Below are 26,984 nucleotides of genomic sequence, written 5' to 3'. Positions count from 1 at the left end.
TTGAGCACCAGCTGCATTCTCCTGAAGGCACATATTGGACTCTAACTTTTGACAATGTCCATGACCAAAAAGGACATCTTAATATTCGTCAGTGTAACGACAAAATACCATTCTCTTTCATCAGACCATTCTCTTTACACAACAATGTTGTGATTTGAAATTTAAGTCGTCATTTAACTCAGAACATTTGCTGGCTAAGATTCTTCATTTGTTTTGTCTCTATCGTCTGACATTGCTTTGATGTGCTACTTCGATGTCGAGCACCTAGCGTGAGACTTCTCAATTTCCATCTGCAGTTCACACAGTCTACCCTGCTCCTGCAGATTGATACCAGTCTTTCTTTTCAAATGAAAGGAAGCATGTAATATCAAAAACATGTCAAACAAATCTCTTTAAGATGCCACAGCATGGCTTAAAATGGATTTGGAAGTTGGAACTTGAATTTCTACTATGCCATCTTTTTTCTGTCAACCAAACAAATGTGTTAAATAGACCATTGCTTTAAACAGAAAAATGGAATTTGCCAAGAGCAATGACTTTAGTAAGTGACAATGTTCACACTCTGTGTTTGGACCAAATAATTACATAATATGATCTCTGTGTTTTGGACACTATCTGAAACCCACAAACAATTACCTCCTTGACCCAGACAGTGACCTCCCCATCATGGCTTATTTGGTTGTCTCGTCTCCATTCTTATCTGCTGTTGTGTCTGCTACGGCCAGGTTTGTGAAACTCTGGGGAAAGAGACCGATTTCTTAAGACTTCTCAGACTCCATGTAGCTCTTGCTTCATCAGCTGATGCTCCAGCCCAGTACAAAGCCTAGAGGGCCAGACGAGGGACAAGGACCAAAGAATCGGACCTGACAAGTATAGAACATAAACGCCATAAGGAACGTCTGGTTAAGAGAAGCAAGCACCCCAAAGGACCGTGAAAAGAAGTAGACCTTAGTAGATCATGTTTGCATTGAAGAGGTTTGTGGTGGCTCTGCTGACCCTGGGGATTTGGGTTCATCCAACGCTTGAACGGACACTGGAGGTAAGAGGCGACACAAAGTATTTTACTATACGGTTCTACTCTCTAACACAGGTTTGGGGAGTAACTGATTGCATATAATCTGATTACAAAACAGATTCAGTTACATTACCAGAAAAAAATATTTTAATCAGATTACAGATCCTTTTGAAAAACTAGACGATTACTTCTAAAAAAATAAATACATGACACTTTTCTGTTTTCTCAATGACATTCAATTGAGCATTGAAAAAATGAGCAAGTTTTTAACTTTGTTCTACCTGAGCGAGTGCGACCACATCAGAGACCACTAGGATGACACCAAATGCATTTGATGGATCTTTTTTTTGTCTTCTAGTGCCTCTTAAGGGAAAAGTAATATAAAAGTAACACGTAACTGAGTTTGGGTAATACAAATATTTGGTTACTGATTTTGGACAGGTAACTAGTAACCATAACAAATTACATTTAGAAAGTAACCTACCCAACCCCACTAACACAGTTACTGTGAGTACACATGCACAGGTTTTTCCTCCATATTCTAATTAGTGTAGCAATTGTTAGAAATTGTTTATTTAAATGTCTCTTGTTGGTTTAGCTAGCGTTCCTATCATCACTGTTTGCCTGCGTGAATAGTATTTTTGTGTATTTTCAACCCCATAGCCATCACCAGAATGCTACTATTTTGTCGAGTCCAGGTCCTCACATCTCCTGTACACTGGGAACAGCTCTGTGGGGAATGTCCCCATTCTGGAGTACAAGGTCACAGAGTTGACCAGGTAGGCTATAGAGATCATGACACCACTGAGCACTCCCCATTTCAGAACATTTAACCAGCTGGGGCACATCCGACTGAACCACACTGGCTGAACCAGGTCTCACCTAGTCTCTCATTTACATACACTGAGTGTACAAAACATTAAGAATGCCTTCCTAATATTGAGTTGCTCCCCTCTTTGCAATCAGAACAGCCTCAATTCGTCGGGGCATGGACTCGAAAAGGTGTCAAGCGTCCCACAGGGATAGTTGTCCATTATTGACGCCAATGCTTCCCACAGTTGTGGCAAGTTGGTTGGATGTCCTTTGGTGGTGGACCATTCTTGATACACACAGGAAACTCTTCAGTGTGAAAAACCCAGCAGCGTTGCAGTTCTTGACACAAACCGGTGCGCCTGGCACCTGCTACCATACCCTGTTCAAACAAACTTCAATTTTTGTCTTGCCAATCCATGTCTCAATTGTCTGAAGGGTTAAAAATCCTTTAACCTGTCTCCTCCCCTTCATCTACAATGATTGAAGTGACATGAATAAGGGATCATAGCTTTCACCTGGATTCACCAGGTCAGTCTATGTCATGGAAAGAGCAGGGTTTTTTTAGGGGGTAGCTTTAATACTGCAGATTGTAGCATTTCCAATCCCCCATATATTTTTTGGTGTGGGTGTGTATCTTATTTAAATAATACTTTCCTTTATTATTTTCCCCTAACCCTACCACCCCTCCCTTAATTGGAGTAAACTAATGGACAACAACACTTAGGCTTCTACTTCCAGCTTATACATACTACATACATTTTATGGATACAGTGTATTTTTTACGATAGTTATCTTTTTGTTTGTTTTTAATCCCATCCTTCAGCTACCATCAACCCCTCTCATCTATCTCTGAAGACCATCCAGTTCTATTTACCATATATTTTTAACTGTGCTGTTTCACAAAAGTCCTGAAACTATATACATTTTACATGAGTTATTTTGTTATGAATCCCATTCTTCAGCTCCACTCAACCCCTCCCAGATAAATGTTTTGTACACTCAGTGTATGCTCAATAAGATGTAACACTGTTCTGATGATCAGTGTGTTTTGACATTTCTGTCTCTTTCTGTCCATCGGTAGCTTTGACTCTGAGTTTGAGCTGCGTACTCTGGACCCTGAGGGGGTGATATTCTTTGGGGACATCGGCGGGCAGCAGAACTACTTCCTGCTTGCTGTGATCCAAGGGAACCTGAGCGTCCAGACGAGCTGCGGGGATGGACAGGTCCTCGTCACCTCCGGGCCCAAGATCAGTGACGGGGAGTGGAAGAAGGTGAAGTCCTGAACCGTATCCTCTAAATTACTTTGTGAATGTAGACTATACTATACAGTGCCTTGCAAAAGTATTCATCCCTCTTGGGCGTTTTTCCTATTTTGTTGCATTACATCCTGTAATTTATTCTTATTTTTAGGGGGATTTCATGTAATGGACGTACACAAAATAGTCCAAACTGGTGGAGTGAAATTTAAAAAATAACTTGTTTCAAAAAAATAAAAAACTGAAAAGTGGTGTGTGCATATGTATTCACCCCCTTTGCTATGAAGCCCCTAAATAAGATCTGGTGCAACCAATTACCTTCAGAAGTCACATAATTAGTTATATAAGTCCACCTGTGTGCAATCAAATTATGGTGGAAAATAAGTATTTGGTCACCTACAAAGAGGCAAGATTTCTGGCTCTCACAGACCTGTAACTTCTTCTTTTAAGAGGCTCCTCTGTCCTCCACTCGTTACCTGTATTAATGGCACCTGTTTGAACTTGTTATCAGTATAAAAGACACCTGTCCACAACCTCAAACAGTCATACTCCAAACTCCACTATGGCCAAGACCAAAGAGCTGTCAAAGAACACCAGAAACAAAATTGTAGACCTGCACCAGGCTGGGAAGACTGAATCTGCAATAGGTAGGCAGCTTGGTTTGAAGAAATCAACTGTGGGAGCAATTATTAGGAAATAGAAGACATGCAAGACCACTGATAATCTCCCTCGATCTGGGGCTCCACGCAAGATCTCACCCCGTGGCGTCAAAATGATCACAAGAACGGTGAGCAAAAATCCCAGAACCACACGGGGGGACCTAATGAATGACCTGCAGAAGCCAATTATATACACGTGTGTGTGTGTGTGTGTGTGTGTGTGTGTGTGTGTATATATATATGAGATACCTGTTCTGAAAGGCCCCAGAGTCAGAAACACCACTAAACAAGGGGCACCACCAAGCAAGCGGCACCATGAAGACCAAGGAGCTCGCCAAACAGGTCAGGGACAAAGTTGTGGAGAAGTACAGAGGGTTGGGTTATAAAAAAATATCAGAAACTTTGAACATCCCACGGAGCACCAATAAATCCATTATTAAAAAATGGAAAGAATATGGCACCACAACAAACCTGCCAAGAGAGGGCGGCCCACCAAAACTCATGGATCAGGCAAGGAGGGCATTAGTCAGAGAGGCAACAAAGAGACCAAAGATAACCCTGAAGGACCTGCAAAGCTCCACAGCGGAGATTGGAGTATCTGTACCACGTTAAGCCATACACTCCACAGAGCTGGGCTTTACAGAAGTGGACAGAAAAAGCCATTGCTTAAAGAAAAAAATAAGCAAACACGTTTGGTGTTAGCCAAGAGGCATGTTGGAGACTCCCCAAACATATGGAAGAAGGTACTCTGGTCAGATGAGACTAAAATTGAGCTTTTTGGCCATCAAGGAAAACGCTATGTCTGGAGCAAACCCAACACCCCTCATCACCCGAGATCACCATCCCTACAGTGAAGTATGGTGGTGGCAGCATCATGCTGTGGAGATGTTTTTCGTCGGCAGGGATTGGGAAACTGGTCAGAATTGAAGGAATGATGGATAGGGTTAAATACAGGGAAATTCTTGAGGGAAACTTGTTTCTGTCTTCCACAGATTTGAGACTGGGATGGAGGTTCACCTTCCAGTAGGACAATGACCCTAAGCTTACTGCTAAAGCAACACTTGAGTGGTTTAGGGGAACATTTAAATGTCTTGGAATGGCCTAGTCAAAGCCCAGACCTCAATCTAATTGAGAATCTGTGGTATGATTTAAAGATTGCTTTACACCAGCAGAACCCATCCAACTTGAAGGAGCTGGAGCAGTTCTGCCTTGAAGAATGGGCAAAAATCCCAGTGGCTAAATGTGCCAAGCTTATAGAGACATACCCCAAGAGACTTGCAGCTGTAATTGCTACAAATATTGACTTTGGGGGGGTGAATAGTTGTGCACGCTCAAGTTTTCCGTTTTTTTCGTCTTATTTCTTGTTTGTGTCACAATAAAAAATATATTTTGCATCTTCAAAGTGGTATGCATGTTGTGTAAATCAAATACAACCAAATAGGAAAAATGCCAAGGGGGTGAATACTTTCGCAAGCCACTGTAACCATAATAACATAATTATAATGTGGGGCATGTATAAGGAACTGCCAAAATAAAGGAAACCCCAACATATAGTGTCTTCATAGAGCCTAGGGCCACCACGACAGCTTCAATGCACCTTGGCATAAATTCTACAAGTGTCTGGAACTCTAAATCTTACCTGTACATTGCCCGTGGATGCAGATTGCAGTGATGAAACATGAGGGAGCTGTGGCTGTACGCGTTGGCTCGGAGACAGCCGTCACAGTGCAGCAGTCTGCTGAGAGCCAGAGGGCCGAGATAGGCAACGGCATGCTGAGAATCTCTATCGGAGGCCTGCTCCCAGATAGCGGAGTTACCTTGGGGGTGAGTCTAAGTTCTGTTACCCCCCACCAGACTGACAGGGAGCAGAATGGGAGCATGTGAGAGGACCAATGGGAAGGAAGTGGGTCTGTAGATGGGTTAGGACCTAACAGGGACACAGCAGGGTTACAGACAGGCTGGAGGTGGGGGTGAGTGATAATTAGAATGGGTAGTGCTAGCATGTTGTGAGAGGTTTTTGGGTCTGCACAGTAAAGGTTAGGACCTTTACATTCCATGGTTAGGAGCAACAGTAATAAAACACAGGGTTGCAGATGGGGTGGGAGTGTGGTGGGGCATGGAGAGGGCTAGTGAAGGGGTAGAATTTGAAGAGGGAGCTTTATGGAGGAAGATGTCTGTCTGCAGAAGGCTTGGGAACCATTGTAATAATTACACAGGGGTTACGTCCCAAATTACCCCCTGTTCCCTATTTAGTGTACTACGTTTGACCTATAAATGGAATAGGGCGCCATTTGGAACATAGCCTGGGTTGCAGAAGAGGGAGGGCATAGGGTGGAACATTGAAGGCTTGCTAGTGGGACACTAACTATATGGGAGAATGTGAGACTGTCTGTGGAGATGGGAGTTAACCATGAATCTGGCTGGTTCTCTTAACGTGAGATTTGCTGATCTAATCCGTGTGCAATGATAACCACTGTGCTCTCGCCAACTCTAATACTGATTTTCACAGCTGGACTGCACATCCTGAGACAGTTTTCTGGCACACCAACTTTCTCACCATGACAAAAACAACAGATCAAAGCAGAGCTCAGAGGTCAACCACTCCTGAGGGAGTATGAACTGCAGTTCTTATCATTTTACTATATTTTATACCCAAAACAAACAGCACGTGTCTGTTCTTCGAATGCACCCACTGTCCCTCATCTGAATTGGACTATTTTGCAATGGACAAATAAAAACAAGAAAGAGCAGTGCTATGTAGTGAAGGGCAATCACATGGGGCTTGTTTTTCTATACCATTTCTGTCTGTCCTGTCTGTCCTGTCCTGTCTAGCTGAACCCTCCTCTGGATGGCTGCATGCGGAGCTGGGACTGGGTCAGACAGGACTCCAGCATCCTAGAGCGGACCCTGCAGGATTCCAAGGTGCAGAGGTGCTGGGAACATATTGCCCCCGGGTCCTACTTTACTGGAGTCGGCTCTGTTGGTTTCAGCTCTCTAGGTAGGCCACCTCACTTCCCCGTCACATGACAAGGGACAATATTATTTTCTGTCCACGCACCCTGACAGGGAATAATTCTGGGCCCTATATTTTAGGTCCCTGGAAACATTTAGCGGTAGTTTACCTCAATATAAGTTATTTGTTGGTCTTAGAATTAAACAGTGAAACAATGAAAACTTGGGACTGAAAAATGTTGGAAATAGTTGTTTCAAAATCGTACATATTGCAATATTGTCAACAATATCACTCCAAAAGACATGTTGGACTTTGGTTTGGTAAAGATTTTGGTAAAGAAGTTATCAACTTGTAGTTTTAGTTTTTCATAGTTTTTATACTCCCATTCCATTCATATTTTTCTTCACAGGGCTTTCTGTGGAGCCTGTATTTGAATTCTAAGAGGAACACAGAACTCTTGCGGGAAGAAACCAATTAAGATTGGGGCTAAAAATGTGGAAACCTACCCCTTTCAAAAATGAATCCCTGGTTAACTCCCATCTCATTTACATGTACATCATTTAGCAGATGCTCTTATCCAGAGCGACTTACAGGAGCAATTAAGGTTAAGGGCCTTGATCAAGGGCACATCGACAGATTTTCCACTCGGGGCTCGGGGATTTGAACCAGTGACCTTTTGGTTACTGGACCAACGCCAGTAACCGCTAGGCTGCCTGCCGTCTCCACAGACAGCCTCACATGCTCCCATACTGTAGCTACTGTCCCATGGTATTGCTTTCTTGCCTTTTACTTCAATAACATCTGAAGCTGAAGTTTAAGTACTTGGATCTGGTACTTTCCTTGTTTTGTCAGTAATGTAAAAAAGCGTGAAGACATTCAATGGTCTGTAAAAACACTGCATGGTTGTATGAACAAGAGTGCATAGATTAGGGTGCAGAGTGATATGTATGTTGTGTTTGTCTTTGTGTCTGTAGCCTTGCTGGGAAACTCTTCAGCTGAGCTAGATGGTGCAGACTGGACACTCTCTGTGGAGCTAGCTCTCAGAACGGTTTCAGCCAGAGGCTTTCTCTTTATTCTGCTAGACACTCAGAACGACTACATCCTCTCCTTGAAACTCAACCACCCTTCACAGGTAACACACCGGAACTATACAGCCTCAAGACCCAACTGATCTGGACCAGCACTTTGTTAATTTATAGTCTCTATCTTCTCTCATTCCTTCACTATTACTGCTTTGGAAATGCTTATGATCTTTAAGAATGGCATAATGGCAAAGACACACACGCGCATGGACACACACACTCATACACTCTCATTCACACACAAACTCACACGGGTCACTCAAACACACACCCACACATACACATACTGTACACACAGCAGCAGGTCACAAACAAGTCACACTCACACACTCCTGCCTCCGTTGAGTCTGGGACCTGACTTGATTAGCCCAATGCTCCCATGTTGTGATGTCATGCAAAATGCCAAGCAGGAAGAGGTCAAACTTTCCGAAAGAGGCTTTGTTGAAATTGTCACTGTCAGCATGCCATACTTTTAGATGTTTTAACTACTGGAAATCCCCCCAAATATCAATGTGAATAGATCTCTGTTGGCCTTCAACACACATTCTTTGTGCTGTGTGGAACAAACCCTGACTTTTACCTTTTACGTCTGTCTAGGGCACAAACAGACATGTTGCTGTTTCCTGTTGCAGATTGTTCTGTTGATACCGATTGTTGATCTGGCATTCGCTGCCACTCCTTATGAAATTTGTTTCCATATGACAATGTGTTGACAATTTGTCCGGCCAGCGGAGGTCTTTTTAAACCCTAAACGAAGCATTAACTTATGCAAAAACAATCTCTCCTGGATAAGTTTGGATTCGTCCATGGTTTGGGTTTCCTGTGCCCTAGGAACTGATGCTACGTTTGAGGGGGACTCTATTCTGGTCGCGCAGCTACCCCCAGACCCTCTGCTCAGGTGAGAGTCAGTTCCTGCAGCTGCAGGTGAGGCCAGGCCAGCTGGTGATTGGCATGGGCATAACCAAGGCAACCATGAGGTTGACGGATGGGGACTACGAGCTCCTGAAGAGGGTGTTGAGCCAACCAGGGAGCAGGGTGTACCTGGGGGGCGGGCCAGGTGAGCACTGAGTCTCAAATGACACCCTATTCCTTACATAGTGCACTACTTTAGGCCTGATACTTTTCCTACTCTAATCTGATCCGTGCTGTCTTCCCACATCAACTGATCCTAATCCTCTTACTCATTCACTATTCTACTCTTACACACGAAGGCCGCAAAGCCGAAACGTCTGTGTACTCTATACATGATGCAGTGAAAATAATAACATCTAAAATGAAGTAAGCTTAATGCAACATGTTTCTAAGTGCGGACCCATCCCACCTTTTTACTGTTCAACTCTTCCCACACTCTCTCACCCTCAAACGTTTCTCTTACTTTCGGCTCTCTCCTTCGTTTCACCTCATTCTTCTTTTTTCATTATTTTCCACAAACCATGTCCCAGAATCATCTCCTCTCCGTGTCTATTGTCCACTGTTAATTGTCCTCTATATTCTTGTTTCCTGGATCACCTCACAAATCAGATAAGCTAATTTTACACTGTATATAGATTTTTTTTCTATTGTGTTGTTGACTGTACGTTTGTTTAGTCCATATGTAACTCTGTGCTGTTGTTGTTTGTGTCGCACTGCTTTGCTTTCTTTTCCAGGTCGCAGTTGTAAATGAGAACTTGTTCTCAACTGGCCTACCTGGTTAAATAAAGGTGAATGACCATATGCTTCCAGGTCATATGGCAACATGTAGACAACAAAAATGGGTGACTCCATTCAGATGTAAAACATTTAAGAAAAAGCGTTCCTTCCTCCTTTAAATTATGATTGCTTTTTAGGGAAATTAAACTTGAAATTCAAAGTTTCTCCGATATTGTGTAGGTTGTGTAGATCCAGCTCGTCCCAGTAGAAGACGCCTGAGATCTGAAAACATAACTCACTAAAAGTACACTATACGTGTTTACACCCTATTCCCTATATATTGCACAACTTTTGGCCCAAGCGATGAAGGACCTAGAGTATGGGTTTCTTTAAGTGCTTGGAGGCGAATCGCATAACTGTTACTTGATTGCACCGTTAATGCTATTAATGAGACCGACTGGTGTTTACACAGTAGAGTACAGTGAGTCCATACAAGGTGTTCCGTATCTAGCTGTGTTCCAGAGGAGTGGAGGTGAAGCCTCTGTTGAGGACAAACACAGCAAGAGATAGGAGTTGTGCAGAGGTATTGAATTACAGGCAATTTCCCAGATGATATGTCATGATGACTCCTATGGACATATGGTGTCAAGATGAAACAGTGTGAGCCGCTAGTGGTGTGAGCCGCTAGGGGTGTGAGCCGCTAGGGGTGTGAGCCGCTAGGGGTGTGAGCCGCTAGGGGTGTGAGCCCGGGGAGCCGTTAAACTTTACGAGTCTTTCTTCTGCTATCATTGTTTTTCTGCTATGAAATCGTGCAAATACTGCCACAAAGGGCTGCCCTATGTGGCCTTCACCTGTCCAGTCATGTTTCATCAGTGATTACTTCTAGGAAGGGAGGAAGGAAAAAGAGGCCCAGTTCAAGGGATTGAATTGTGCTTATCTCTGACCTTTGACTGTGTCCAGCGGGTCTGTCCAGCTTCCACGGCTGTCTCCAGGCCAAGATCCAGGGTGTCAACGTTGACCTTGACCTGGCAGAGGTCAAACACGGGGATGTCCGCTCTCACAGCTGCCCTGCCGCCCTCGACATCAGAGATGGGAAGTAAAGGAGCCGCAGTTACACCCGACACTGCTTATAAGACTACACAAGGCTACACTGTTTTCTGTTTGGCTATTGTCTGTCTCTCAACATTTTACTGTCTCATGTGGCTATCTATGTAACAAGATGTGACACAGTACTGCAGAATGCAGTAACATTGTATTTGTATTGAAGCATCTCTGACATGTGGGGGATGTTCATTTGAAGAACAAGAGAAGGATTGCGTTTTCTTTGGGTAGATTGTTTTGCATACATTTTTGGCAAACTTGGTAGTTACTGCAAAACCGTAACATGGCCTCTTTCACTTTATTTGCTGGATATTGTTTCTGTAATTTCTAGCAGAATTCCCCTATGAGGTAAAGCTAAACAGTACAGCTGAATTACCATGTCCACTCTTGTTAAGTCTGTGTGAATGGCAATAAAGCATTTGCTGCTTTTTCTAGCTATTTGAGTTGCATTGCATTTTTTACATATGTTGTAACTTCCCCCAAAGCTTCAAAATATTGTATTCTTTCTCAATGTATTGTATGGATGCTATGCAAGTTTGATCTCTGTGTATTACATTATACTTCCTGTGAAAATAACTAAAGCAAGACAGAGCCTTAGAACAGTTACTCTATAATCATCATTGACATGAGGGGCATGAACACAAACACAAGGAGTTCATCTTACCAGACAGAAGCTCTCATATACAGTTGCAGACTTGGATTCAAATGCAATTTTAAATCATTTAAAATGCTTTAGCTGAGCTTGATTGAGCTTCCCTAGCGCAACTGAACCAATAGAACAGTCGTAAAGGTGCAAAGCCTGCCGATCTGGCACTCGAGGCAAAGTATTTGAACCCAGATTTTTGTGGTCTATTTGTGTCCTGTGAAACTCTTTGACCCCGTTGAGTTTTTGTTAAGTCTGGTGTTTTACTTGGAAAGAAACTCCAGATAATTACGCCATCTTCTGTCTTGTACATTTCCACAGTTTAATTGTGCAAGCAAATTACTTTTGGGTTTGTTTTTTTTAGCCCTCAAGTGGAAGGTTTTCTGGATTTGTCTTCTGTCCTTAAAACAAAAAGTGTCTGTGAGGAGCTCTGTCAGTCAGAGGAGACATCTTAGATGATGTTGGGGAATCGTCTTCCCCTGGTAGGGGAAGAACATTGCGAACATGTTTTATAAAAGGAAGGGAAAAAACACACAGACGTTTGAGGTATGCGTTGTCTGGCCAGGGGCTCGATATTTTCGCACACATCCCGCTCTCTCTCTATGCCTATTGAGTTCAAAGAAAGAACACATTTCTTATTGCTTAATGAGTTTTGGACCCAAATGAAATTTATCCTGGGGTAGATTACTAGTGAGACCAATGGTAGACAATGTTAAGACAATGAGGAGGCCAGGCAGGCAACATCTCTATTGAATATGAGTGTGTGTGGGCAGCGTGGCACAACCAAAAACAGTAAGTCAATTTGATCAGAAAAAAAATGACTTAGCCAATATTACTTTATTAGCAGATACAGTTGAGTTTAAGATGTAGAATAAAAAGTCAATGTATTTTGGCAAATTGTACATTTCAAAAAAGGTCTTAAATAATTAACCTTTTTCCTAGATAGAAGCACGTCATAAGCCATACATTTTTTGGGCAAATCAATCAAAATTGCTCCAAATATTTACATTTCATATACAGATATTTTACAGCATACAAAACAAATCCAAAATAAGAATCTCCCTGGATGTCATGTGACTTCTAGGGCCAGGAGAGTCTGGAGGAAACTTTGTAGTTGTATGACAAGTTGGTAATGGAATGCTGGAGTAGGGAGGTTAATTCAGACAGAAAAGCTCTGTGGCTTGTAGGGCAGCAGGTTATAGAGAGGGGTTGGGGTCTGGACAGGGGGTACTGACGAATCACTCTGGGGGAACTCCGTCCCCGCTGCTGGGGAAAAGTATTGGGAGGTTCTCTGAAAGACAGAACAAAAACAGAAAACACTAAGGTTAGTTGGATTCAGCTAAGACTTCACAATTTGCTAATTTGTTCCAATTATAACTAATCTACTTCTAGGTCAATAATAGCTACAAACAACAGACTTTGAATTGAAAACCACAACCAGTTTGAGTGGATAACCACGTAAACGTAATAGATCCCAAATAAACACAAACAAAGCTTAGTTTGAATCAGCTGAGCAAAGATATTCATTTCTAACTCCACTCCACTTGGGAATAATTACAAATAGCAAACTTTGAACATCACTTCAGTGGATAAGCAAAAAAAAGTTTCCAACCGGGGGTACGCCTAATGTTTCTCAGACAAGTTATTTTTCTCTGGGGGTTAATTGGTTGGAGTTTGTTCTTTTTTGGTCTGCTGAGGCATGCACCTGGCATGATCTAATAGGGCTACTTGGTGCCCTCTGTCTTGCTAGCAGCCAGTAGTTGTGTTTTAATACAGAGGGTAAGGTAGACGGTGGGCAGATTTAGGGGAGGGCAGCAGGGCAATATGGGATGGCAGAGGGAGTCCTCCCAGAACATCTGAGTTCCCATCCAATGTACAGTATCTCACCACTTTCACTCTCCTTTGGTTTTACTAGACCAATTACAAATAACATGACTTCTTAGGCCCAAGACCGAAACAGAGGTTGTTGTTGAAATACATCTTTGGCGTCCTGGAAAAACCTTGTGTGGGCTCTATTTTTGGCTGCCGTTAAGGCGGTATTGAGTGTGTGAGAGACTAACCGGGTAGAGACAAGTGAGTGTGTGAGAGACTAACCGGGTAGAGACACGTGAGTGTGAGAGAGACTAACCGGGTAGAGACAAGTGAGTGTGAGAGAGACTAACCGGGTAGAGACAAGTGAGTGTGAGAGAGACTGACAGGGTAGAGACAAGTGAGTGTGAGAGAGACTAACCGGGTAGAGACAAGCGAGTGTGAGAGAGACTAACCGGGTAGAGACAAGTGAGTGTGAGAGAGACTGACCGGGTAGAGGTGTTGGTGTCCTGTGTTGGTGTTGTCCATCAGCAGGGGGGCAGTGGGGGAGGAGCGAAATCCCCCTTCGGAGAAATGCGATGATGACAGGGTCACTGAGCTGCTCCTCTGCAAAACACACACATATGTTGGTTTAGTGTTCATTCTTACAAGTAAGGAGTGTGTTGTGATCCTCTTGTATGTATTATGAAACAAAATGTGATCACAAAATACACACACACACACACACACACACACACACACAATAAGGCTGGTGCTAGATATCTCAAATTATGTCAATACAAAATAATTCAGCTTTCATCTGCCAAAAAATGTACTTGGATTGTTTGGGAGATGAAGATGGCGTGAGCAACAACCTCATAAATTCAACGCATTTCTGGTAGGCAATTATTCAGCCCTAATATCTTGTGTGATCTCAAGTCAATAGGCTTCCTCACTCTCTTTCCCAGAAGAGAGCAAATCGCAGGCCTGGCCTGAGAGAGGAACCATGTGGCCCAATGTGACCACGTCAGCGGTCTGCCACATGGATGAACACACATCCAACTCTGACCACATCCATCCCATCACCAGCGCTATCTAGCCGTGCAACCACCCTCCCCCCACCACATACACACATACACAACCGCTTGTTCACTCACACTGACACACTGTTCATCAACCAGAAGTGGTGGGGAGAGAGAATTATAGCGATGCCATGGTATTTGGATCAGACAGGAAGGGGTGGGGGATCCTGGGGATCTCAGATTTATTTTTTAATTAAAAATGATCTCTGACGTTGATGTATGTCTTCCTGGGCTATGCCCTGCTATGTCTCCCAGCTCTATCGTGCTGCAACACAGAACATATGCCCCTTCTCCCTCGCCGCCAGCTCCTCTCCACACTTCCCTAATTCAATCAGTACCGGTTAACTATTCTGTTTCTCCTGGGGACATTCAACGTAGGATGATCGCCAGAGAGATATCTCTCCTCTTTAGTGAGTCGTGACATTTAGAATCTGGATTGCTGGGTAACTAAGACATTTTTCTATTTGTTTTGATCTAGAAAGTATGAATAAGCCTTACCTAACAACCATCCAACCCTTCCAGCTTTGCTCGGGTATTACAGACAGACCTGGGTTCAACTACTATTTGAAATAATTGTAAATACTTGATCTGTGCGTGATTGATCCTGCCTGACTTAATGGAACAAAATATTCCCAAAACAATCAACCCTGCACTCCAGGCAGGCTAAAACAAACACTGGCAGTATTTGCATGATTTTATAGCAGAAAATCAATGATAACAGAAGACTCAAAGTTTATATATATAGAAATAGAAATTTACAATAGAAATTTAAAGGCAATGTTCTAGCGTTCGCAGAGACTGCATTCAAGGTAAACACCGCATATGTTGGCTCAATCGAAAAGGATCTTTAAATTTCAATCAAATAGAAAAAAATTGGTCACATGCACATCTTTAGCAGATGTTATTGCAGGTGAGGTGAAATGCTTGTGTAAGTATTCGAGAACCACGGACAGCTACCGCTAGCCAGCGCATGGGGGATGACGCTTCAGCACCACAGCAGTGGAGAGTGCCACTACAGGCGGGTTATGCCCCGCACCCAACATCGCTCATAAGGAGCTGTTGCCACAGACCTGTGGTCTACTGAGAAGAATGTTTGGCAGGGCAAGAGAATGCCACCTTGATTTTGATTCTTTTTCACAATCCCTTTCCCTAAGTTTAATACAATATGGAATGAGACCTGGATATGATTGAACTGCAAGTACTGCTCAAGATTCCTGATTATACACCACAAACCTTTAAGTATTGATACAAGTACATTAGCGTGTAGTTTTTCCGCAGCCTGTGTCTCTCACCTTGTCCTTGATGCTTCCCAGCACGGCAGTGGTAAGGATACCCAGGAAGAAGGCCACCAGGTTGAGGCTGGTCAGCACCCAGATCAACACGTACAGGGACAGCACATCACCGCAGCTCCGCACACCCACAAACTCATAGTAGTTGTTTATGTAGCCCCCACTACAAGACAGGACAATAGAACGTCAAACAAACATCCAATCCTATAACAATATTATTCTAGTTATGCTATTAATATGCCATTCATAGAATAACATTAGGCTACTTTATAAAGCTATACTATTAAGGTAGTATGATATGAGTTGGCCAGGCCCAGGAGTTCTTCCAGACCAATCAATCAAATGTATTTATAAAGCCCTTTTTACATCAGCAGATGTCACAAAAGTGCTATATACAGAAACCCAGCCTAAAACCCGAAACAGCAAGCAATGCAGATGTAGGAGCACGGTGGCTAAGAAAAACTCCCTAGAAAGGCAGGAACCTAGGAAGAATCCAAGACATGAACCAGGCTTTAACCTTTATTTTGACAGGGATGTAATACTGAGACTGGGGTCTCTTTTACAGATGAGTCCTGAATAAATACATCAAAAACATACAATATACGAAATGACCAAACATATTAAGAAAACAGACACATTTATCAACATAGAGGTCTCTGGTCATGACTCTGAACTGACCAAGGGGAACATCTCATTTCAGAGAGCTCTGTAAGGTGTTCCACATAAAGGGCGCAAAGAGACTAAAAGCAGCTTTACCCAACTCTGTGGAGACCAAAGGGGCTTCCAGTGTTATTCAAGCCTGAGGCCAGGTATGGTAATTTGTAAGTCTAAATTTAATGAATGATTATAGATGCATAGGAAGTTTCTGCATGAGTGCTTTGTAGATAAACACAAGAAAACTTGCTCTATTTGTGTACTGTTCAAACTAGTCATTACAAATTCATAAAAATCTGAGTTATAGGACCTAGAAAAAAAACATGCATTTTGTTTTGTTTGCACTAACTATAGATCCAATAGTGACCTCTGCAGTGCTTGAAAATCAGACTTCAAATATGAAAAGACTTGGCCAACCGATGGCGCAATGAAATACAACACTGCATCATCTGCACACAAATATATATATATATTTTTTCAACATTACCAATGTTATTTATATAGATTGTAGTCAGTAGTAGGCCTAGTTTCAAACCTCCTTTATATAACTCAATGATCTCCGATTTGACACCATCTACCTTGATGGCCTGAGTTCATTGAGATAATTATGAAACCATCGGCAAGCATCAGTACCCAACCCTATTGAGGATAGCTTATTCTGAATATAACATGGTCTTCAGATGGCGCCGGCAGACATGGCAGCTCTGCTTCTAGCTCCTAAGCAACTTTGCAGTATTTTTTTTGTGTGTGTTATTTCTTACATTATTTAGCCAAGAACATTTTTTGTATTATTACATACAGCCAGAAATAACTTTTGGATATCAAAGCAGCGGTAACTCCAGCAATACGACCAGGAATACGACTTTCCCGAATTGGACCCTTTGTTTGTACACCTCAGGGCAATTTAAATTATCCCAGAGGCCGTTGTAAGATGCCACCAGCAGAGAAAAGGCATTTGGAGTGGACTTCTAGTCTGACTCAGGAGGCATACACACCATCCACAGCTTCTGAGTATATTTCTCGCTAATGTTCAGTCTCTGGACAATAAAGTAGACAAGCTCAGGGCGAGGACCTGCTTCCAGACAGACATCAGGGACTGTAACATACTCTGTTCCACAGAATCATGGCTCTCTCGGGATATACTGTCCCTGTCCATACAACCAGCTGGGATCTCAGTTCATTGCACAGACAGGGATAAAGAACTCTCCGGGAAGAAGAAAGACGTGGTGTGTGTTTCATGATTTAATATTATTCTTTTTAGCCCTTTAGCTCCCCAATTTCATGGTATCTAATTGGTAGTCTTGTCCCATCGCTGCAACACCGGTACGGACTCGGGAGAGGAGAAAGTCGAGAGCTGTGCATCCTCCAAAACACAAACCAGCCAAGCCGCACTGCTTGCTTAACCCGGAAGCCAGCCGCACCAATGTGTCGGAGGAAACACCGTACACCTGGCGACCGTGTCAGCGTGCATTGCGCCTGGCCCACGATGGGACAAGAACATCCCTGCCAGAAAAACCCTCCCCTAACCCAGGCATGGGTCTCCCGGTCGTAGCCGGCTGCAACAGAGCCTGGACTCGAACCAGGATCTCTAGTGGCACAGCTAGCACTGTGATGCAGTGCCTTAGACCACTGCGCCACTCGGGAGGCCATGTGTTTCATGATTAACTACTCATGGTGTGATTGTGATAACATACAGAAACTCAAGTCCTTTTGTAACTCAATCTAGAAAACTTCACAATCAAATGCAGACTGTATTACCTCCCAAGAGAATTATCTTCGGTTATAGTCGCAATCGTGTATATTCCCGCTCAAGCCAATACCACAATGGCCCTCAAGGAACTACACTAGATTTTATGCAAACTGGAAACCACATATCCTGGGGCCACATTTATTGTAGCTGGGGATTTTAACAAAGCAAATTTGAGGAAAACACTTCCGAAGTTCTGTCAACACATTGACTGTAGTACTCGCTTAGAGAAAACACTAGACCACTGCTACTCACCTTTGAGATGCCTACAAGGCCCTCCCTTCGGCAAATTAGGTCACGACTCCATTTTGCTCCTCCCATCCTATAGGCAGAAACTCAAACAGGAAGTACACGTGCTAAGGTCTATTCAACGCTGGTCTGACCGGAATTGTTTTAATTGTTTTGATCACGTGGACTGGGATATGTTCCGGGTAGCCTCTGAGAATAACATTGACGTATATACGCGGACACAGTGACTGAGTTCATCAGGAAGTGTACGTTGACTTAAAACCTACCCAAACCAGAAACCGTGGATAGATGGCAGCATTTGCGCAAAACTGAAAGGGTGAACCACTGCATTTAACTATGGCAAGGGGACTGGGAATATGGTTGAATACAAACAGTGTGGTTATTCTCTCCGTAAGGCAATCAAACAGGCACAACGTCAGTACAGAGATAATGTGGAGTCGCAATTCAACGTCTCAGACACAAGACATGTGGCAAGGTCTACAGACAATCACGGATTACAAAGGGAAAACCAGCCACGTCACGGACCCCAACGTCTTGCTCCCAGACAAGCTAAACACCTTCTTTGGTCGGTTTGAGGATACCGACGCGGCCCGCTCCCAAGGACTGTGGGCTCTTGTTCTCCATGGCTGACGTGAGTAAAACATTTAAGCGTGTTAACCCTTGCAAGGCTGCCAGCCCAGATGGCATCCCTAGCCATGTCCTCAGAGCATGCGCAGAACAGCTGGCTGGAGTGTTTACAGACATATTCAATCTCTCCCGATCCTCTCCACTTGCTTCAAGATGTCCACCATTGATTCTGTACCCAAGAAAGCAAAGGTAACTGAACTAAATGACAATCACCCAGTAGCACTCACTTCTGTCATCATGAAGTGCTTTGAGAGGCAAGTTAAGGATCATATCACCTCTACCTTACGTGACCCAGTTACATTTGAGGAATACATACATACATACATACATACAGTTGAAGTCGGAAGTTAACATAGGTTGGAGTCATTAAAACTAATTTTTCAACCACTCCACAAATGTCTTGTTAACAAACTATAGTTTTGGGAAGTCAGTTAGGACATCTAATTTGTGCATGACACAAGTCATTTTTCCAACAATTGTTAACAGACAGATTATTTCACTGTATCACAATTCTAGTGGGTCAGAAGTTTACATACACTAAGTTGACTGTGCCTTTAAACAGCTTGGAAAATTCCAGAAAATAATGTAATGGCTTTAGAAGCTTCTGATAGGCTAATTGACATCATTTGAGTCATTTGGAGGTGTACCTGTGGATGTATTTCAAGACCTACCTTCAAACTCAGTGCCTCTTTGCTTGACATCATGGGAAAATCAAAAGAAATCAGCCAAGACCTCCACAAGTCTGGTTCATCCTTGGGAGCAATGATAAACACCATGGGACCACGCAGCCATCATACCACGCAGGAAGGAGACGCGTTCTCATAGAGATGAAGGTACTTTGGTGCGAAAAGTGCAAATCAATTCCAGAACAGCAAACGACCTTGTGAAGATGCTGGAGGAAACAGGTACAAAAGTATCCACAGTAAAACGAGTCCTATATCGACATAACCTGAAAGGCCGCTCAGCAAGGAAGCTGCCACTGCTCCAAAACAGCCATAAAAAGGCCGATTTGCAACTACGGTTTGCAACTGCACATGGGGACAAGATCGTACTTTTTGGAGAAATATCCTCTGGTCTGATGAAACAAAAATAGAACTGTTTGGCGATAATGACCATCGTTATGTTTGGAGGAAAAAAGGGGATGCTTGCAAGCAGAAGAACACCATACCAACCGTGAAGCACGGGGGTGGCAGCATCATGTTGTGGAGGTGCTTTGCTGTAGGAGGGACTGATGCACTTCTTAAAATAGATGGCATAAGGAAAATTATGTGGATAAATTGAAGCAACATCTCAAGACATCAGTCAGAAAGTTAAAGCTTGGTTGCAAATGGGTCTTCCAAATGGACAATGACCCCAAGCATACTTCCAAAGTTGTGGCAGAATAGCTTAAGGACAACAAAGTCAAGGTATTGGAGTGGCCATCACAAAGCCCTGACCTCAACTCTATAGAACATTTGTGGGCAGAACTGAAAAAGTGTGTGTGAGCAAGGAGGCCTACAAACCTGACTCAGTTACACCAGCTCTGTCAGAAGGAATAGGCCAAAATTCACCCCAAATTATTGTGGGAAGCTTGTGGAAGTCTACCTGAAACGTTTGAAACAAGTTAAACAATTTAAAGGCAATGGTACCAAATTGAGTGTATGTAAACTTCTGATCCACTGGGAATGTGATGAAAGAAATGAAAGCTGAAATAAATAATTATCTACTATTATTCTGACATTTCACATTCTTAAAATAAAGTGGTGATCCTAACTGACCTAAGACAGGGAATTTTTACTAGGACTAAATGTCAGAAATTGTGAAAAACTGAGTTTAAATTTATTTAGCCAAGGTGTATGTAAACTTCCAACTGTACGTCAGAATGCTGTTCATTGACACTTGCTCAGCCTTCAACACCATATTTTTATTATTTTAATAGGCAAGTCAGTGGAGAAGAAATTCTTATTTCAAATTCAATTTTCATTCCAGGACCCTGTGAAACTGGGTCCTGGACTTCCTGACAGGCTGCCCCCAGGTGGTGAAGGTAGGAAACACCTCCACTTCGCTGATCCTCAACACAGGGGCCCCACAGGGGTGCGTGCTCAGCCCCCTCCTGTACTCCCTGTTCACCCATGACTGCATGGCCACGCATGCCTCCAACTCAACCATCAAGTTTGCAGACGACACAACAGTACTAGGCCTGATTACCAACAATGATGAGACGACCTACAGGGAGGAGGTGGGGCGCTGGCAGAGCGGTGCCAGGAAAATAACCTCACACTCAACGTCAACAGAACAAAGGAGCTGATCGTGGACTTCAGGAAACACCAGAGGGAGCACACCCCTATCCACATTGACAGGACTGCAGTCGAGAAGGTGAAACGTTTCAAGTTCCTCGGCATACACATCACTGACAATCTGAATTTGTCCACCCACACAGACAGTGTGGTGAAAAAGGCGCAACAGCGCCTCTTCAACCTTGGATGCTTAAGAAATTTGTCTTGGTCCCTAAGACCCTCAGAAAACTTTACAGATGCACAATTGAGAGCATCCTGTCGGGCTGTATCACCACCTGGTACGACAAGTGCATCTCCTGCAACCGCAGGGTTCTCCGGAGGGTGGTGTGGTCTGCCCAACGCATCACCGGGGGCACACTGCCTGCTCTCCAGGACACCTACAGCAGCCGATATCACAGGAAGGCCAAAAAGATCATCAAGGCAATCAACCGCCCGAGCCATGGCCTGTTCACCCCACTAACATCCAGAAGGCGAGGTCAGTAGAGGTGCATCAAACCTGGGACCGAGAGACTGAAAAACAGCTTCTATCTCAAGGCCATCAGACTGTTAAATAGCCATCACTAGCCGGCTACCACCCGGTTACACAACCATGCACCTTAGAGGCTGCTCCCCTATATACAGTGGGGCAAAAAAGTATTTAGTCAGCCACCAATTGTGCAAGTTCTCCCACTTAAAAAGATGACGGACAAAATGAGAAGAAAAAATATCCAGAAAATCATATTATAGGATTTTTAATGAATTTATTTGCAAATTATGGTGGAAAATAAGTACAGTGCCTTGCGAAAGTATTCGGCCCCCTTGAACTTTGCGACCTTTTGCCACATTTCAGGCTTCAAACATAAAGATATAAAACTATTTTTTTGTGAAGAATCAACAACAAGTGGGACACAATCATGAAGTGGAACGACATTTATTGGATATTTCAAACTTTAACAAATCAAAAACTGAAAAATTGGGCGTGCAAAATTATTCAGCCCCCTTAAGTTAATACTTTGTAGCGCCACCTTTTGCTGCGATTACAGCTGTAAGTCGCTTGGGGTATGTCTCTATCAGTTTTGCACATCGAGAGACTGAAATGTTTTCCCATTCCTCCTTGCAAAACAGCTCAAGCTCAGTGAGGTTGGATGGAGAGCATTTGTGAACAGCAGTTTTCAGTTCTTTCCACAGATCCTCGATTGGATTCAGGTCTGGACTTTGACTTGGTCATTCTAACACCTGGATATGTTTATTTTTGAACCATTCCATTGTAGATTTTGCTTTATGTTTTGGATCATTGTCTTGTTGGAAGACAAATCTCCGTCCCAGTCTCAGGTCTTTTGCAGACTCCATCAGGTTTTCTTCCAGAATGGTCCTGTATTTGGCTCCATCCATCTTCCCATCAATTTTAACCATCTTCCCTGTCCCTGCTGAAGAAAAGCAGGCCCAAACCATGATGCGGCCACCACCATGTTTGACAGTGGGGATGGTGTGTTCAGGGTGATGAGCTGTGTTGCTTTTACGCCAAACATAACGTCTTGCATTGTTGCCAAAAAGTTCAATTTTGGTTTCATCTGACCAGAGCACCTTCTTCCACATGTTTGGTGCGTCTCCCAGGTGGCTTGTGGCAAACTTTAAACAACACTTTTTATGGATATCTTTAAGAAATGGCTTTCTTCTTGCCACTCTTCCATAAAGGCCAGATTTGTACAATACACGACTGATTGTTGTCCTATGGACAGAGTCTCCCACCTCAGCTGTAGATCTCTGCAGTTCATCCAGAGTGATCATGGGCCTCTTGGCTGCATCTCTGATCAGTCTTCTCCTTGTATGAGCTGAAAGTTTAGAGGGACGGCCAGGTCTTGGTAGATTTGCAGTGGTCTGATACTCCTTCCATTTCAATATTATCGCTTGCACAGTGCTCCTTGGGATGTTTAAAGCTTGGGAAATCTTTTTGTATCCAAATCCGGCTTTAAACTTCTTCACAACAGTATCTCGGACCTGCCTGGTGTGTTCCTTGTTCTTCATGATGCTCTCTGCGCTTTTAACGGACCTCTGAGACTATCACAGTGCAGGTGCATTTATACGGAGACTTGATTACACACAGGTGGATTGTATTTATCATCATTAGTCATTTAGGTCAACATTGGATCATTCAGAGATCCTCACTGAACTTCTGGAGAGAGTTTGCTGCACTGAAAGTAAAGGGGCTGAATAATTTTGCACGCCCAATTTTTCAGTTTTTGATTTATTAAAAAAGTTTGAAATATCCAATAAATGTCGTTCCACTTCATGATTGTGTCCCACTTGTTGTTGATTCTTCACACAAAAAATACAGTTTTATATCTTTATGTTTGAAGCCTGAAATGTGGCAAAAGGTCGCAAAGTTCAAGGGGGCCGAATACTTTCGCAAGGCACTGTATTTGGTCAATAACAAAAGTTTATCTCAATACTTTGTTATATTCCGTTAGTTGGCAATGACAGAAGTCAAAGGTTTTCTGTAAGTCTTCACAAGGTTTTCACACACTGTTGCTGGTATTTTGGCTCATTCCTCCATGCAGATCTCCTCTAGAGCAGTGATGTTTTGGGGCTGTTACTGGGCAACACGGACTTTCAACTCCCTCCAAAGATTTTCTATGGGGTTGAGATCTGGAGACTGGCAAGGCCACTCCAGGACCTTGAAATGATTTTTACGAAGCCACTCCTTCGTTGCCCGGGCGGTGTGTTTGGGATCATTGTCATGCTGAAAGACCCAGCCACGTTTCATCTTCAATGCCCTTGCTGATGGAAAGAGGTTTTCACTCAAAATCTCACAATACATGGCCCCATTCATTCTTTCCTTTGCACGGATCAGTCGTCCTGGTCCGTTTGCAGAAAAACAGCCCCAAAGCATGATGTTTCCACCCCCATGTTTCACAGTAGGTATGGTGTTCTTTGGATGCAACTCGGCATTCTTTGTCCTCCAAACACGACGAGTTGAGTTTTTACCAAAAAGTTACATTTTGGTTTCATCTGACCATATGACATTCTCCCAATCTTCTTCTGGATCATCCAAATGCTCTCTAGCAAACTTCAGACGGGCCTGGACATGTACTGGCTTAAGCAGGGGGACACGTCTGGCACTGCAGGATTTGAGTCCCTGGCGGCGTAGTGTGTTACTGATGGTAGGCTTTGTTACTTTGGTCCCAGCTCTCTGCAGATCATTCACTAGGTCCCCCCGTGTGGTTCTGGGATTTTTGCTCACCGTTCTTGTGATCATTTTGACCCCACGGGCTGAGATCTTGCGTGGAGCCCCAGATCGAGGGAGATTATCAGTGGTCTTGTATGTCTTCCATTTCCTAATAATTGCTCCCACAGTTGATTTCTTCAAGCCAAGCTGCTTACCTATTGCAGATTCAGTCTTCCCAGCCTGGTGCAGGTCTACAATTTTGTTTCTGGTGTCCTTTGACAGCTCTTTGGTCTTGGCCATAGTGGAGTTTGGAGTGTGACTGTTTGAGGTTGTGGACAGGTGTCTTTTATACTGATAACAAGTTCAAACAGGTGCCATTAATACAGGTAACGAGTGGAGGACAGAGGAGCCTCTTAAAGAAGAAGTTACAGGTCTGTGAGAGCCAGAATTCGTGCTTGTTTGTAGATGACCAAATACTTATTTTCCACCATAATCTGCACATAAATTCATTAAAAATCCTACAATGTGATTTTCTGGATTTTCTTTTCTCATTTTGTCTGTCAAAGTTGAAGTGTACCTATGATGGAAATTACTCTCATCTTTTTAAGTGGGAGAACTTGCACAATTGGTGGCTGACTAAATATTTTTTTGCCCCACTGTACATAGACATGGAATCACTGGCCACTTTAATAATGGAATACTAATAACTTTAATCATGTTTACATAATGCCTCACTCATCTGATATGTATATACCGTATTCTATTCTACTGTATTTTAGTCAATGTCACTCCGATATTGCTCGTCCTAATATTTATACATTTCTTAATTCCATTATTTTACATTAAGATGTGTATTGTTGTGAATTGTTAGATACTACTGCACTGTTGGAGCTAGGGACACAAGCATTTCGCTACACCCACAATAACATCTGCTAAATATGTGTATATGACCAATAACATTTGATTTGATTTGATTCAGTATCAAAAGCTTTTGACAAGTCTGTCAGCACAATTCTTTCTATCATCTAAGGCAATTGCAATATGATTTACAACAAGCATGGTAGCCATAGTGGTGCTATGTTTAGGTCTGAATCTGGATTGATTAACATTATGAGTACAATTTACAGATGGTCAATAAACAGATACGTAATTTTCTAATGATTATAGTATTTTTGCAAGACAAGGGAGTCTGGAAATAGGTCGATAATTATCAAGATCACTACTATCTCCGCCCTTATGGAGAGGTAGCACAAAAGCTGCTTTCCACACTTTTGCAATATTTCCTGATACCAAAGTTAAATACAAAATGACCACTATTTCTTTCAAATAGGAAAGCAGCTGAGATAAAATGCTGATTTTCAGTCACTTTTGCAGGAGTGTAAAACGACTTGCTTAGGCGGGTAAGGAGAGGAATTAGAGGGATCACTAACAGTCTGTCATAGCGCTAAGGAAGTAGTTTGACTTGGCCTGTTTAACCGACGTAGTGCACCTATTTCTCAATTGCCTAAATACAGTGCCTTGCGAAAGTATTCGGCCCCCTTGAACTTTGCGACCTTTTGCCACATTTCAGGCTTCAAACATAAAGATATGAAACTGTATTTTTTTGTGAAAAATCAACAACAAGTGGGACACAATCATGAAGTGGAACGACATTTATTGGATATTTCAAACTTTTTTAACAAATCAAAAACTGAAAAATTGGGCGTGCAAAATTATTCAGCCCCCTTAAGTTAATACTTTGTAGCGCCACCTTTTGCTGCGATTACAGCTGTAAGTCGCTTGGGGTATGTCTCTATCAGTTTTGCACATCGAGAGACTGAAATGTTTTCCCATTCCTCCTTGCAAAACAGCTCGAGCTCAGTGAGGTTGGATGGAGAGCATTTGTGAACAGCAGTTTTCAGTTCTTTCCACAGATTCTCAATTGGATTCAGGTCTGGACTTTGACTTGGCCATTCTAACACCTGGATATGTTTATTGTTGAACCATTCCATTGTAGATTTTGCTTTATATTTTGGATCATTGTCTTGTTGGAAGACAAATCTCCGTCCCAGTCTCAGGTCTTTTGCAGACTCCATCAGGTTTTCTTCCAGAATGGTCCTGTATTTGGCTCCATCCATCTCCCCATCAATTTTAACCATCTTCCCTGTCCCTGCTGAAGAAAAGCAGGCCCAAACCACGATGCTGCCACCACCATGTTTGACAGTGGGGATGGTGTGTTCAGCTGTGTTGCTTTTACGCCAAACATAACGTTTTGCATTGTTGCCAAAAAGTTCAATTTTGGTTTCATCTGACCAGAGCACCTTCTTCCACATGTTTGGTGCGTCTCCCAGGTGGCTTGTGGCAAACTTTAAAAGACACTTTTTATGGATATCTTTAAGAAATGGCTTTCTTCTTGCCACTCTTCCATAAAGGCCAGATTTGTGCAATATACGACTGATTGTTGTCCTATGGACAGAGTCTCCCACCTCAGCTGTAGATCTCTGCAGTTCATCCAGAGTGATCATGGGCCTCTTGGCTGCATCTCTGATCAGTCTTCTCCTTGTATGAGCTGAAAGTTTAGAGGGACGGCCAGGTCTTGGTAGATTTGCAGTGGTCTGATACTCCTTCCATTTCAATATTATCGCTTGCACAGTGCTCCTTGGGATGTTTAAAGCTTGGGAAATCTTTTTGTATCCAAATCCGGCTTTAAACTTCTTCACAACAGTATCTCGGACCTGCCTGGTGTGTTCCTTGTTCTTCATGATGCTCTCTGCGCTTTTAACGGACCTCTGAGACTATCACAGTGCAGGTGCATTTATACAGAGACTTGATTACACACAGGTGGATTGTATTTATCATCATTAGTCATTTAGGTCAACATTGGATCATTCAGAGATCCTCACTGAACTTCTGGAGAGAGTTTGCTGCACTGAAAGTAAAGGGGCTGAATAATTTTGCACGCCCAATTTTTCAGTTTTTGATTTGTTAAAAAAGTTT

The 26,984-nt window shown here is 42.9% G+C and overlaps 2 protein-coding genes across 2 annotated transcripts in view; one reads left to right on the top strand and one right to left on the bottom strand.

The window, feature by feature from the left end:
* Positions 1-856: 856 nt before the first annotated feature.
* Positions 857-10,942, top strand: shbgb (sex hormone-binding globulin beta form). Its single transcript, NM_001124673.1, is given in 8 exon segments — positions 857-1,039; positions 1,679-1,794; positions 2,910-3,099; positions 5,406-5,567; positions 6,576-6,741; positions 7,671-7,828; positions 8,610-8,835; positions 10,368-10,942. Coding segments are annotated over 8 exon segments (1,239 nt in total). The 5' UTR covers positions 857-958; the 3' UTR covers positions 10,508-10,942.
* A 1,027-nt stretch (positions 10,943-11,969) lies between these two features.
* Positions 11,970-26,984, bottom strand: part of LOC110503736 (transmembrane protein 255B-like) — a 39,291-nt gene continuing 24,276 nt past the window's right edge. Inside the window, exons 7-9 of the mRNA XM_090218267.1 lie at positions 15,314-15,473; positions 13,450-13,566; positions 11,970-12,442 (exon numbers count right to left, since the gene is read on the bottom strand). Coding sequence (XP_090074393.1) covers positions 12,311-12,442; positions 13,450-13,566; positions 15,314-15,473 — 409 coding nt within the window. The 3' untranslated portion in view covers positions 11,970-12,310. The remainder of the gene's footprint in view (positions 12,443-13,449; positions 13,567-15,313; positions 15,474-26,984) is intronic.

This window comes from Oncorhynchus mykiss, chromosome 24, assembly GCF_057628025.1.
Source record: "Oncorhynchus mykiss isolate SJ-2025 chromosome 24, ASM5762802v1, whole genome shotgun sequence".
In the NCBI taxonomy this organism is placed as follows: Eukaryota; Metazoa; Chordata; class Actinopteri; order Salmoniformes; family Salmonidae; genus Oncorhynchus; species Oncorhynchus mykiss.
Note: the sequence above shows the minus strand (reverse complement) of the source record. Positions and strands in the feature narration are given on the sequence as shown.